Source organism: Leopardus geoffroyi, chromosome B2 (genome assembly GCF_018350155.1).
Source record: "Leopardus geoffroyi isolate Oge1 chromosome B2, O.geoffroyi_Oge1_pat1.0, whole genome shotgun sequence".
In the NCBI taxonomy this organism is placed as follows: domain Eukaryota; kingdom Metazoa; phylum Chordata; class Mammalia; order Carnivora; family Felidae; genus Leopardus; species Leopardus geoffroyi.
This window is the reverse complement of record NC_059332.1, coordinates 30,296,140-30,311,235: the sequence shown is the minus strand read 5'-3', so window position 1 is coordinate 30,311,235 and position 15,096 is coordinate 30,296,140. Positions and strand designations below refer to the sequence as shown.

General features: G+C 43.5%; 2 protein-coding genes across 17 annotated transcripts in view; one reads left to right on the top strand and one right to left on the bottom strand.

Moving 5' to 3' along the window:
* LOC123609586 (DLA class I histocompatibility antigen, A9/A9 alpha chain-like) overlaps positions 1 to 15,096 on the top strand; it is a 592,486-nt gene that overhangs the window by 240,882 nt on the left and 336,508 nt on the right. For 3 of the 11 annotated variants that reach the window (XM_045500695.1, XM_045500701.1, XM_045500684.1), the window contains exons 6-7: positions 640 to 687; positions 808 to 855. In XM_045500695.1, the coding sequence (XP_045356651.1) occupies positions 640 to 687; positions 808 to 855 (96 nt within the window). Of the gene's footprint in view, positions 1 to 102; positions 211 to 639; positions 688 to 807; positions 856 to 985; positions 1,364 to 15,096 lie in introns of those variants that run through there. The other 8 variants (XM_045500696.1, XM_045500699.1, XM_045500694.1 and 5 more) reach the window with 8 other exon arrangements.
* The window catches only part of LOC123609590 (DLA class I histocompatibility antigen, A9/A9 alpha chain-like), a 400,187-nt gene that overhangs the window by 159,534 nt on the left and 225,557 nt on the right, over positions 1 to 15,096 (bottom strand). The gene's annotated exons all lie outside the window — the stretch shown is intronic.

The window sequence follows — 15,096 nt, the reverse complement described above, 5'->3', positions numbered from 1 at the left end:
GCCCCGTGTCAGAGAAAGCAGGGCCCTTCTGGAGAACTTCACAAAGTCAAGACTGAAGCCAGAGGTCTGAGCCCCTCACCTTCCTTCCCTTTCCAGAGCCAGAGCCATCCTCTCAGCCCTCCATCCCCTTCCTGGGCATCATTGCTGGTGTGGTTGTCCTTGTGGTCACTGTGGTGGTTGGAGCTTTGATCTGGAGGAAGAAGTGCTCAGGTAGGAACAGAGTGGGGGGATGTGAGTTCTCTTGTCCCACTGGGGGGTTTCCTAGGTAGCACATTGTCCTGCCTGGTTCCTGGGAAGTTCCATCCACACACATGGACCTGCCCACTCTGGAGCCATTACTAACATTCACTCTGTAGCAGAGAACTTGGAAAATGAAGGACAGATTTTCACTTGGTGATTCTGGTGATGGGGACATGATTCCCAGCAGTGACAGGACAGAGGAAGGTCCCTGCTGAGGCCAGATCTCCAGCAAGTCAGGTGGTCCTGTGACCCCACACCTCTTTCTTCACGTGTCCCAATCCTGTCCTGGGTGTTCAGTCAGAACTCTGGAAACTTCATTGTGGACCAGGACTAGGAGGTTGCTCTAGGATCCCATGGCCCATCTGTCCCAGGTGTCTAACATGCTATTTTCTTCCACAGGAGGAAAAGGACCAAGCTACTTTCATGCTGCACATAAGTATGGAGGAGGTGATCCCTGAAACCTGGAATAGTGTAGACAGGACCCCATGGGGATTTCACCCCCGCCCATAGCTGCTCCTTTAGTCTCAGCTCCTTGGCTCTGATCTCATCTTGTTTGTTCTACCCCAGGCGATGACAGCACTCAGGGCTCTGATTCATCTCTAATGACTCCTAAATGTAAGACTATGCAGGGTGAAGTGGGGAGGAGTGGTGGCATTAGGGACACTCTGAGCATGTGGGGGGGCTGTTGAGTGTGTGGCACTTATGTGACTGACCTAAATGTGTTCATGATGACTTTTTGTCACAGTGTGAGACCCACTGCCTGTGGTGGACTGAGCGATGCAGGATCTGTTCACACCCCCACGTGGTAGCATCGAGATCCCTTGACTTTCTGCGGTTGGTGTCAGAATGTGTCTGTGTTCCTATTAGCATATTGTGAGGATTCAGGAGACTGGCCCCCATGCCCACCATGACCCCTCCCATACTGATTCATGTTCTGTCTCCATTCCTGTCTTTACTTCATGTTGGACTGAGTACTGACGCCTTACTTCCCTACTGAAAATGAGAATCCTGATAGGAATTTGTGTTTTGTAATTCTTAGTATGTGGGCATGCAGAGGTAATAAAAGAGAGGATTTGTATGGTTGGAAGAGAAAATAAATGAAAGCCCTGAGAACCTTCCAGAACCCGCTGTTCCTGTACTGTGTCTGTTGCATGTGCGGACAGGAGAGGGCTGGAGGAGCGGAGCGTGGACGGGGCCTGGGTCCAGTCGGTGCTCAGTGCATCCTTGGTGTGTCGTGCTCCCTCCTCAGCTGGGTCATGTCTCTGCTCCTTGTCCTCATCCCTTCTGTGGAACCTTGTCTCACCAGGACCTGAGATCATAGGGGCTTGGATGTCACCTGTCACCAGGAGCTTGTGCAGCAAGAGTTTCCTGTGTCTGGGTCAGCCTAGGCTCCCTCCTGGGTCGTGACCTCAGCCCCCTCTTTTGGGTGGTTTTTTCCCCCTTGTTTCTGTGGAGCATCAGACCTGTTCTGCTCTTGTGTCCGAGTTCCTGTCTCATTCTCCCTGGATGACCCCGGTGGCTGTAGCACCAAGAGTCCTTTGGACTGTCGTTCCCACAGGCCTAGATAGGCCCTGCACACAGGAGTCTCTGGGGTTTGGAGAGATGGATTTTCAGATTCATCCATCTCCTCCCTCTAGAGTTGTCTTCTGGATTATTCTTTACATCCTGAGGTAGACAGAGAGGAATCTGAGAGTTTCTTATCCTTTTTCAACTTCCATTAGTTTCTACCTTCCTTGCCTTTCTGCCCTCTCTTCCTGCCCTTAGTTCCAGTGATGCTGGTGCTGGTTCCCATCCAAGTTCATGGATGTATAAAGCAGGGTGTAATGTAGATTTCTATTTGGTTGGAGAAAGGGCCCCATAAACCTAAGTACAGTGATTCTGAAGATAGGACTGTAACGGTGTGGGAGGGGGGAGCTGAGCAGAGAGAGGGAGGGGCAGCCCTGGGGGAAAGTAGAGAGGGCACTGATGGTGAGGTGGGGGCACTTTGTGCAGGAGCTGCCACGGACTGGCTGTGCCTGAGGCTCATCGAGAAGACAGAGGTCCTCTCTGCTGACCAATCGTTCCACTGATAATGTCGTGTGCCACGTGCAGGACCCACTATTTTTTCATCTAGGACACCTCAGTAAGTAAGAAGAGGCAAACGTGCTGGTCTTGTGGAGAATATGTCCTAGGGGTGAGGGACAGACTCCACTTGACCCTGGAACAAAGTGGGGACTGAGGGCAATGACCCCTTTGAGGAGTCAGAAATCCAAATGTAACTTTTGACTCCCCTGAAACTTAAATACTACCACCATAACGTATTGTTGATAAGAAGCCTTACTGAAAACAGGAACAGTCATTTAACACATGGTTTGTATGTTACATGGATATGTAACATGTATTCTTATAATAAATTAAGCTGGAGAAAATAGTAAGAAACCATAAGAGAAACTGCATTGACAGCACTTATTGTAAAAAAGTCCACATATCAGTGGATGTGCCCAGTTCAAACCAGTGTAATTCAGAGTCAAGTGTATATTGTATAAATGTGGTAAATAAGGAAAGTGTTTACATTGGAAATTGGTTGGGGCACCTGGGTGGCTCAGTCTGTTAAGCCTCTGACTTCAGCTCAGGTCATGATCTCATGGTTCATGGGTTCGAGCCCCACATGGGGCTCTGTGCTGACAGCTCAGAGCCTGGAGCCTATTTCAGATTCTGTGCCTCCCTCTCTCTCTGCCCCTCCCCCACTTGTGCTCTGTCTCCCTTGTCTCAAATATAAATAAACGTTAAAAAAATAAAAAATACAAAAATAAATTGGAATTTGGTAGGTGCTTTGAGGAAGGTGATCCAGAGATTTACTTGTGCGGGGACAGGGAAAGTGGCTACTTTTCTATGGTGGTAAGTGTGAGCCTCACTGGGATGGTGATCTCTGAGAGATGTGCAGGACACAAGGAATTGTTGAAGAGCATGTCTGAGGGAGTTTTTTCCAAGCAGGGGAACCTCCAGGCACACGCACTAGGGCAGGAGCGTGTCCTTGTTCAAGGAAGGGTGAGAGGCCACTGTGGCTGACATGCAGAGAGCATGTAAATGCGGTCAGATATCTAGGCCTTAGGATTAGAAGGCTTTTGAGTTTTCTCTGAGTGACATGTGGAGTCACCGGCTGGTTTAGATCGGATGGTCCACGTAGTACTACTTGTCTTAGCAGCATCTGTTTGCTGCTGTGCAGAATCGAGAGGTGAAGGGCGGGAGACCAGTAGGGAAAGTGTAGGAAGCCAGTGCAGTTTCCAGGAGGGGGGAATGTTGGATTTATTTTGGGGTTTGAGGAGAGAAAATAACAGGAAATGACTCTACTCTTGTTATTGTGTGTGTGTGTGTGTGTGTGTGTGTGTGTGTGTGTTCTGGATACATTTAAAGATGAACTTTGCAGCATGTCCTAATGTATTACTTCTGGGTTGTGAGAAGGAGGAATCAAGGACAGCATCCAATACTTCAGACTGCAAGAAGAAAGGAGCAGTGTCTTCCAATCAAACAGGGAAGATTTTGGAAGTAGGACATTAGGGGAAGTTGCATCACAAGCACCCAATTTAGGAATGTCGAATCTGAGATTATGAGAAATGCAAGCGAAGTTCCAGCTGGATATAGAGTGCAGGGTGGGAGAAATATCTAGGTTGGAGAAATAGATATGGAAGGTGACACCATATAAATGACGTTTAGAGCCTTCAGCATAGATGAGGTCACCAAGGGGGTGATGGCCATAGAAGAGAGACGATCAGGACCAAACCCTGGAGTCGTCAGCATGAAGCAAGCTGATCAGAGCACATCCAGAGCACACTGCACAGTTCTGGTTCTGCACCTAGAAGGCACACACTCCAGGGAGACCCAGCCTTCAGTGTGCACAGGAATTTCCTGGACTTACGAAGAGCTAGACAATCTGAAGTAGAGTGTGAGATTCTGGGTTTATAACAAGGTTGGTGCTCCTTCTGGTCTTCAGATCACACACTGAGCAGCAAGCACTTAATGAAGGATTTCCACGTGACTGTGCCTCAGCCTCTCCTGTGGGGCTTATGAAGTAGTGATTCCTGGGTCCATGACCAACACTCTAACAGGGTATGTGGAGAGAGGCCTGAGTGTTTTGTAACGAACCCACGAGCAATCCTGGGGTTCCACCAGATAGAGTTGCAGTGAAGTCACTGATGAGAGCCCTCATTGTGGGAAGGGGTCTTACATCCACATTGAAATGTTGTTGTTTTTTCTAGGAAGAAAAATGCAAGACCTGCTGGGAGATACATATTTTCTCTCCCAGGGGGCAGAGCCGGGTGGCAGATTGAGGATGTGGTTATCAGCTCAACATAAAATCTCTGAGATAACAAGAGTGTAGATATTAAATGTTTGCACCACACAAAAGGAAATGGTAACTATGTGACAAGGTGCAGGTCTAGGGTAATGCTCTGGTTGTAAGTATTTTGCAGCATAGAAATGTATCAAATCAAGAGACTGTAGCCTTAAACTGACACAATGGTGTATGCCAGTTATATCTCAGTAAAGGTGGAAAAAAAGTCTGAAATCATGCTCTCTGAAGCTATTCCCCACATTGACTTCTGACTTTTTGGGATACATATGTACAGTTACAGAGACTTGGATGAGAGAGAATGTGGGGCCTTGTTCTATTTCAAGGAAAGTCACAAACCAGGCTTGAGTCTACACAGACGGGAACAGAATCCACAATGGACCTGAGGGGGAGGCTTACGTGTAACCAGGGTCCTGCTCCTGGGTATAGATGTCACCGTCACAACAGAGTCCCCTGACTTAGCACACTGGATCAGAGGCTAGGACTGCTGTTGCTGCTGGCCCTTGCAACTAACTTCATGACACCACTGTCACTCAAACACCTATGCCAAATGCCATGTAGTGCGGTCCCAGCCTATCTGTCCCATGTCCTGAGAGAGATTCTGGCAGGTGGTCACGTGACTGTGAAGTTTCATGCAACATCCAATGCAAGACTGTTTGGCAAAATGGGTTCTCCTCTCCATGGTCTCTGCCCTCCGTCAAGATTTTTAAATGTGGAAATCTTTTAAATTCTTTTTTTTAAACGTTTATTTATTTTTGAGACAGAGAGAGACAGAGCATGAATGGGGGAGGGTCAGAGAGAGAGGGAGACACAGAATCTGAAACAGGCTCCAGGTTCTGAGCTGTCAGCACAGAGCCTGACGTGGGGCTTGAACTCACGGACCTTGAGATCATGACCTGAGCCGAAGTCGGACGCCTAACCGACTGAGCCACCCAGGCGCCCCTAATGTGGAAATCTTTTATGTGGGAAGAGGATACTAGTTCTGGGCATGGAAACTAGGCATGAAAAAGAATGACAAATTACAACATTTGGAGCAGTGATTTGAGACTACAACTTGATATGATACATTGTAGGCACTCAGGTCAGATTGGAGGAAGGAGTGACTAAAAAATGGCATCTTTCAACTTTTTCCCTTGATAGTTGTTATGGGATCCAGCTTTTGTCTACTCCAGTTGTACTCACAAGTAAGTGGAGTAGCACTGTCGGGTGATGAAGTGGTTGTTCAAAATGTCTTCTCCAGCCTTTGTCTCTTCCTAGGATTAAGTAACCCAGATCTGTAACACTTCAGATGATCCTTATACATACACTGACACTTCATATTTCTTTGTACATGCCCGTATTTCTGGGCAGAGTATCCAAAATTGACCAGGTTTTATGTGACCCTCACAAAAGTCTAAAAAATCATTCCAGGTTAGACACTGTGCTCGTCCACGTCTGGTCCATGAACAGCTAGTAATCAAACTGGTTTTAGCAGATCCAACGACGATATATAGGCTTATTTTTCTCTTGATTGCCAGTCTGAGACAGGATAAGGTTTCACTTTCATTTCTGTCTCTATCTGTTTGTGGGCTGATGCACATTCACAGACCAGCGCTGGCTCACACAAGACACAGATCACCATTGATTTAGGTAGACTTGTATTTTACCACCTCGTCTGGTGCTGGAAAAATCACAGAAATTAAACATTTGTGAATGGGGATCCTCTTCCAGTAACATAGTAGACTAAGTTTTAAGGCTGCCTCTTCCTATAAAAACAACTAATTATGATTATATATGTGTGTGTGTGTATTATGTATACATATGTATATATTTTATATGTATTTGGGTGATGTGTATATATATCACCCCCCCAAAAAAACAATCAAGAGAATAATAATCATTTAGGCCAAAATATAATAATGGGCAAAAAGCCAGGGATGATGGTTGCTCTGATACTTAAGGTGTATTTCTAATCTAGAAAATCTTAGCTTGCCTTCTCAGGCTCATGAACTTAATAGACAGGAAATAATGCCCAGAGCTTATTCTATTTCATAAGAAACATCCCTCCCTGAAAATATGGGAACCTAAGACTCATAGATTCATATCTTCAGAAAAGGGTGACACAAATCACATCGACTCTATCTTCAAGAACAAGAAGATATTATTCTAAGGAGGTTTGCTTGGAGCTAGCACAAAGTGAGCAAACAGCTACTTCAAAGAATTTCCAATCACAGACTAATGCTTCTGTGATTTGTAGTCCAAATTTGCATTTATTTGGGGCCAAAATATCTTCTAGTCATTAGTTTAGTTTATTATTGTTCTGGATTGATATTGACTCAAATTTATAAGAAAGAAACAGATTTCTCTAGACAAATCTACATTTAACCTGTGTGTCAAAAAATTTACACAAAGAATTGCCCAAAGAAAAAGAGAAACTCGTAACATGAAATGTAAAGTACAAACGGGAATAGACTGTGATTGAGTAACTTTAGAGAGAATAGGTAGTAAAAAGAAGGTCATAAAATTTCAATATTGCTTTCATAGGACATAAAATATAACATGACCAGCATATGCTATAAATATATAAGTTATGTGAATAAATATTATGTATATGACATAAAGGAAAATTGCTAGTAAAGGAAGACAGCAACATTTTATAGTGATAAAAGAGTCAAACTCTTAGAAGGATGAAACAATTCTGAATATATAGTCACCTCAGCGCCAAATACATGAAAACAAAACAGACAGAAATTGAGAAACAGATAATACAACTGTAATAGTCAGAAACTGCAATATATTACTTTCCATAATGGATAGAACATCTATGCAGAGATCAATAAACATAAAGAAGACTTGAGCCGTACTATAAACCAATAGCACAAATCTGACATTTATTGAACATTCCAGCCATCAACAGAATACACATTCTTTTCAAATGCACGTGGAGATTTCTTGAGGAATAATCATACATATTCCATTATATGTGTGTGTGTGTGTGTGTGTGTGTGTGCGCGTGTGTGCATGTGCGTGTGCGTGTATACCACCTCTTTTTTTATCCATTCATCAGTAGATGGACATTTGGGCTCTCTCTATCATTTAGCTATTGTTGATAATGCTGCTATAAATATTGGGGTGTTTTATGTACAAATACGTATTTTGTACCCTTTGTGTAAATGCCTGGTACTGCAATTGCTGGATCATAGAGTATTTCTATTATTAGTTTTCTGAGGAACCTCCACACTGTTCTCCAGAGTGGCTACACCAGTTTACATTCCCACCAACACTGCAAGAGAGTTCCCTTTTCTCCACATGCTTGCAGAAATCTGTCTTGATGACTACTGCTTTGTAATGTAGCTTGAAATCTCGAATCGTGATGCCTCCTATTTTTTGTTTTTCAGAGTTGCTTTGGCTATTCGGTCGGGTCTTTTGCGGTTCCATACAAATTTTAGGATTATTTGTCCTAACTCTGTGAAAAATGCTCGTGGTATTTTGATAGGGATTGCATTAAATGTATAGATTGCCTTGGGGAGGATAGACATTTTAACAATGTTTGTTCTAATCCATGAGCATGGAATGCTTTTCCATTTCTTTGTGTCTTCTTCAATTTCTTTCATAAGTGTTCTATAGTTATCAGAGTCCAGAACTTTTTCCTCTTTAGTTAAGTTTATTCCTAGGTATCTTATTGTTTTTGGTGCAACCCCAAATAGGATTGGTTCTTTGTTTCTTTTTTTTCTACCTTGTTATTCATGTTTACAAATGCAGCAGATTTCTGTACATTGATTTGACAGTCTGCTATTTTGCTGAATTCATGTGTTAGTTCTAGCAATTTTTTGGTGGAATCTTTTGAGTTTTCTACACACAGTACTATGTCTTCTGAGAAGAGTGAAAGTTTGAGCACTTCCTTGCCAATTTGGATGCCTTTTGTTTCATTTTGTTGTCTCATTGCTGAAGCTAAGACTTCCAGTGTATGCTAATTTTCTGAGGAGTCTTTTGCCCAGACTCTCCCTCCCACTGTCCTCCTGACATCACCAAGGGGAGCACAGTGGCATGGTGCTCAGAGGCTTGTCCAGACTTGTCCCCTGTCTTGGCGCCTCTCCTCTTCCCTCCCCTCCAGTGCAGGCACCTGCCCTTGGCCCTCCTCCACCCTGCGCCAACACCCGCAATGCCCTGTCCCCTCTCCTTCATCCCACCCTCACTCCCTCGTGCCCTCCACTCTCCCTGTGTGCAGGAATCCCAGTCTCCCTGGTCCCTCTGCACCCCTCTCCTATGGCCCCATGCCTGCTCACACCCCTTGCCCACATGCTGGGCCCTCACCAAGCTCTCTCCTCTTTCAGGAGCTCCTCCCTTGGGGCCCTGCCATCAGCACCCCTTCCTCCTGGCTCTTGGCCCAAGTCCCCTCCTCTCCTGTCAGCCTCTGATTCAAGTTTGTTCTGAAACATTCAGTCCCCCCTTCCCAGACCCTCAACACTAGTCTCCCCTGCTGGCTACTGCCTTCCCCTCTCCCCCACCAACCAGAAAACTGCTCGAGGTCCCGCTGCCTTTATCCTTGGCCCTAACCCCATCCTTTGGTTCCATGACCTCAGTGGGCCCCACTCCTGACATCTGGTCTCCAAACTGGCTGTCCAGCCACGTGGTCAGCACAAGGCTTTCCACACAGCCAGCCTTCTCCCAGCCTGCCCATCCTGGGCTGGAAGTCTCCCCCTAACCCTCCTTGGAGATATGACCTGCCCTCCTCCCAGAAGCACCCCCACCATGCAGGTCCTTCCCCAAGGTGTGCACCGGGGTGTGTAGAATCTATTTTCTCTTCTACTGCCCCGCCTTTCTTTTCTTTTCTTTTCTTTTCTTTTCTTTTCTTTTCTCTTTTCTTTTTTTCTTTCTTTCTTTCTTTCTTTCTTTCTTTCTTTCTTTCTTTTCTTTTCTTTTTTGGAAGCATTGCTGAGGCACTTTATGACCATTTTCTTTTTTTTTTAATATGAAATTTATTGTCAAATTGGTTTCCATACAACACCCAGTGCTCATCCCAAAAGGTGCCCTCCTCAATACCCATCACCAACCCTCCCCTCCCTCCCACCCCCCATCAACCCTCAGTTTGTTCTCAGTTTTTACGAGTCTCTTATGCTTTGGCTGTCTCCCTCTCTAATCTCTTTTTTTTATCCCCTCCCCCATGGACTTCTGTTAAGTTTCTCAGGATCCACATAAGAGTGAAAACATATGGGACCTGTCTTTCTCTGTATGACTTATTTCACTTAGCATAACACTCTCCAGTTCCATTCACGTTGCTACAAAAGGGCTTATTTCATTCTTTCTCATTGCCATATAGTATTCCATTGTGTATATAAACCACAACTTCTTTATCCATTCATCGGTTGATGGACATGTAGGCTCTTTCCATAATTTGGATATTGTTGAAAGTGCTGCTATAAACGTTAGGGTACAAGTGCCCCTATGCATCAGCACTCCTGTATCCCTTGGGTAAATTCCTAGCAGTGCTATTCCTGGGTCATAGGGTAGATCTATTTTTAAGTTTTTGAGGAACCTCCACACTGTTTTCCAGAGAGGCTGCACCAGTTTGCATTCCCACCAACAGTGCAAGAGGGTTCCCGTTTCTCCACATCCTCGCCAGCATCTATAGTCTCCTGATTTGTTCATTTTAGCCACTCTGACTGTCGTGAGGTGATATCTGAGTGTGGTTTTGATTTGTATTTCCCTGATGAGCGACGTTGAGCATCTTTTCATGCGCCTGTTGGCCATCTGGATGTCTTCTTTAGAGAAGTGTCTATTCATGTTTTCTGCCCATTTCTTCACTGGATTATTTGTTTTTTGGGTGTGGAGTTTGGTGAATTCTTTATAGATTTTGGATACTAACCCTTTGTCCAATATGTCATTTGCGAATATCTTTTCCCATTCCATTGGTTGCCTTTTAGTTTTGTTGACTGTTTCCTTTGCAATGCAGAAGCTTTTTATCTTCATGAGGTCCCAATAGTTCATCTTTGCTTTTAATTCCCTTGCCTTTGGGGATGTGTCAAGTAAGGAATTGCTGTGGCTGAGGTCAGAGAGGTTTTGTCCTGCTTTCTCCTCTAGGGGTTTGATGGTTTCCTGTCTCACATTCAGGTCCTTTATCCATTTTGAGTTTATTTTTGTGAATGGTGTAAGAAAGTGGTCTAGTTTCATCCTTCTGCATGTTGCTGTCCAGTTCTCCCAGCACCATTTGTTAAAGAGACTGTCTTTTTTCCATTGGATGTTCTTTCCTGCTTTGTCAAAGATGAGTTGGCCATACGTTTGTGGGTCTAGTTCTGGGGTTTCTATTCTATTCCATTGGTCTATGTGTCTGTTTTTGTGCCAATACCATGCTGTCTTGATGATTACAGCTTTGTAGTAGAGGCTAAAGTCTGGGATTGGGATGCCTCCTGCTTTGGTCTTCTTCTTCAAAATTCCTTTGGCTATTTGGGTCCTTTTGTGGTTCTATACAAATTTTAGGATTGCTTGTTCTAGTTTCGAGAAGAATGCTGGTGCAATTTTGATTGGGATTGCATTGAATGTGTAGATAGCTTTGGATAGTATTGACATTTTGACAATATTTGTTCTTCCAATCCATGAGCACGGAATGTTTTTCCATTTCTTTATATCTTCTTTAATTTCCTTCATAAGCTTTCTATAGTTTTCAGCATACAGATCTTTTACATCTTTGGTTAGATTTATTCCTAGGTATTTTATGCTTCTTAGTGCAATTCTGAATGGGATCAGTTTCTTTATTTGTCTTCCGTTGTTTCATTGTTAGTGTATAAGAATGCAACTGATTTCTGTACATTGATTTTCTATCCTGCGACTTTGCTGAATTCACGTATCAGTTCTAGCAGACTTTGGGTGGAGTCTGTTGGGTTTTCCATGTACAATATCATGTCATCTGCAAAAAGTGAAATCTTGACTTCATCTAGGCCAATTTTGATGCCTTTGATTTCCTTTTGTTGTCTGATTGCTGATTCTAACATATGTTAAACAACCGCGGCGAGAGTGGACATCCCTGTCGTGTTCCTGATCTCAGGGGGAAAGCTCTCATTTTTTCCCCATTGAGGATGATATTAGCTGTGGGCTTTTCATGAATGGCTTTTATGATGTTTAAATATGTTCCTTCTATCCCAACTTTCTCGAGGGTTTTTATTAAGAAAGGATGCTGAATTTTGTCAAATTCTTTTTCTGCATCGATTGACAGGATCATATGTTTCTATCTTTTCCTTTATTAATGTGATGTATCACATTGATTGATTGGCAAATGTTGAGCCAGCCCTGCAGCCCAGGAATGAATCCCACTTGATCATGGTGAATAATTCTTTTCATATGCTGTTGAATTTGATTTGCTAGTATCTTATTGAGAATTTTTGCACCCATATTCATCAGGGATATTGGCCTGTAGTTCTCTTTTTTTGCTGGGTCTCTGTCTGGTTTGGGAATCAAAGTAATGCTGGCTTCATAAAATGAGTCTGGAAGTTTTCCTTCCCTTTCTATTTTTTGGAACAGCTTGAGGAGGATAGGTATTCTCTGCTTTACATGTTGGTAGAATTTCCCTGGGAAGCCATCTGGTCCTGGACTCTTATTTGTTGGGAGATTTTTGATAAGTGATTCAATTTCTTTGCTGGTTAGGGGTCTGTTCAAGTTTTCTATTTCTTCCTGTTTGAGTTTTGGAAGTGTGTAGGTGCTTAGGAATTTGTCCATTTCTTCCAGGTTGTCCAGTTTGTTGGCATGTAATTTTTCATAGTCTTCCCTGGTAATTGCTTGTATTTCTGCAGGTTTGGTTGTAATCATTCCATTTTCATTCATGATTTTATCTATTTGGGTCATCTCCCTTTTCTTTTTAGAAGCCTGGCTAGATGTTTATCAATTTTGTTTATTTTTTCAAAAAACCAACTCTTGGTTTCATTGATCTGCTCTATAGTTTTTTAGAGTCTATACTGTTTATTTCTGCTCTGATCTTTAGTATTTCTCTTCTTCTGCTGGTTTGGGGTGTCTTTGTTGTTCTGCTTCTAGTTCCTTTAGGTGTGCTGTTAGATTTTGTATTTGGGATTTTTCTTGTTTCTTGAGATAGGTCTGGATTGCAATGTATTTTCCTCTCAGGACTGCCTTCGCTGCGTCCCAAAGCGTTTGGATTGTTGTATTTTCATTTTCGTTTGTTTCCATATATTTTTTAATTTCTTCTCTAATTGCCTGGTTGACCCACTCATTCGTTAGTAGGGTGTTCTTTAACCTCCGTGCTATTGGAGGTTTTCCAGACTTTTTCCTGTGGTTGATTTCAAGCTTCATAGCATTGTGGTCTGAAAGTATGCATGGTATGATCTCAATTCTTGTATACTTCTGAAGGGCTGTTTTGTGACCCAGTATGTGATCTATCTTGGAGAATGTTCCATGTGCACTTGAGAAGAAAGTATATTCTGTTGCTTTGGGATGCAGAGTTCTAAATGTATCTGTCAAGTCCATCTGATCCAATGTATCATTCAGGGCCCTTGTTTCCTTATTGATCCTGCGTCTAGATGCTCTATCCATTGTTGTAAGTCGAGTATTAAAGTCTCTTGTAACTACCACATTCTTATCAATAAGGTTGCTTATGTACAAACATCACAAGATTGTTTTATATATTTGGGGGCTCCCATATTTGGCGCATAGACATTTATAATTGTTAGTTCTTCCAGATGGATAGACCCTGTAATTATTATATAATGCCCTTCTTTATCTCTTGTTACAGCCTTTATTTTAAAGTCTAGTTTGTCTAATATAAGTATGGCTACTCCAGCTTTCTTTTGAGTTCCAGTAGCATGATAGATAGTTCTCCATCCCCTCAGTTTCAATCTGAAGGTGTCCTCAGGTCTAAAATGTGTCTCTTGTAGACAGCAAATAGATGGGTCTTGCTTTTTTATCCATTCTGATACCCTATGTCTTTTGGTTGGAGCATTTAGTCCATTTACAGTCAGTGTTAGTATAGAAAGATATGGGTTTAGAGTCATTGCGATGTCCGTAGGTTTCATGCTTGTAGCGATGTCTCTGGTACTTTGTCTCACAGGATCCCCCTTAGGATCTCTTGTAGGGCTGGTTTAGTGGTGATGAATTCCTTCAGTTTTTGTTTGTTTGGGAAGACCTTTATCTCTTCTTCTATTTAAATGACAGACTTGCTATGGGGCGCCTGGGTGGCGCAGTCGGTTAAGTGTCCTACTTCGGCCAGGTCACGATCTCGTGGTCCGTGAGTTCGAGCCCCGCGTCAGGCTCTGGGTTGATGGCTCAGAGCCTGGAGCCTGTTTCCGATTCTGTGTCTCCCTCTCTCTCTGACCCTCCCCTGTTCATGCTCTGTCTCTCTCTGTCCCAAAAATAAATAAACATTGAAAAAAAAATTAAAAAAAAATAAATAAATGACAGACTTGCTGGATAAAGGATTCTCGGCTGCATATTTTTTCTGTTCATCACATTGAAGATTTCCTGCCATTCCTTTCTGGCCTGCCAAGTTTCTGTAGATAGATCCATCACTAGTCTTATGGGTCTCCCTTTATATGTTACAGTGTGTTTATCCCTAGCTGCTTTCAGAATTTTGTCTTTATCCTTGTATTTTGCCAGTTTCACTATGATATGTCATGCAGATGATCGATTCAAGTTACGTCTGAAGGGAGTCCTTTGTGCTCTTGGATTTCAATGCCTTTTTGCTTTCCCAGATCAGGGAAGTTCTCAACTATGATTTCTTCAAGTACACCTTCAGCCCCTTTCTCTCTCTCTTCCTCTTTTGGAATTCCTAGTTATGGATATTGTTCCATTTGATTGTATCACTTAGTTCTCTAATTCTTCCCTCATACTCCTGGATTTTTTTGTCTCTCTTTTCTCAGCTTCCTCTTTTTCCATAGTTTCATCTCCTAATTCACCTATTCTCTCCTCTGCCTCTTCAGTCCAAGCTGTGGTCGCCTCCATTTTATTTTGCACCTCACTTATAGCATTTTTTAGCTCATGACTATTTTTTAGTTCCTTGTTCTCTGTAGCCATAGATTGTCTGCTGTCCTCTATCCTTTTTTCAACCCCAGCGATTAATTTTATGACTATTATTCTAAATTCTTGTTCCATTTTGTTGCTGAAATCATTTTTGACCAATTTGTTAGCTGTTGCTACTTCCTGGAGTTCCTTTCAAGGAGAATTCTTCTCTTTCCTCATTTTGGATAGTCCCTGGGGTGGTGCGGAACTGAAGGGCACTTCCCCTGTGCTGGTTGGAGTAACTTGTGTTGGTGGGTGGGGCTGCAGCCAGACCTGAGGTCTGCCTCCAGCCCACTGCTGGGGCCACAGTCAGACTGCTGTGTCCCTTATCTTCCCCTCTCCCAGGGTCAGGACTCACTGTGGAGTGGTGTGGCCCCTGTCTGGGCTACTTGCACACTGCCAAGCTTGTGGTGCTGCTTCCATGGGATCTGGCGTATTAGCCGGGGTGGATCTGCTGCAAGGTGTGCAGGGGCAGGAGGGTCAGGGTTAGCTCACTTTGCTGTCAGTGGTCCCCTGTGGGAAGGGCCCCGCAGCATCAGGAGGGAGGCAGGTCC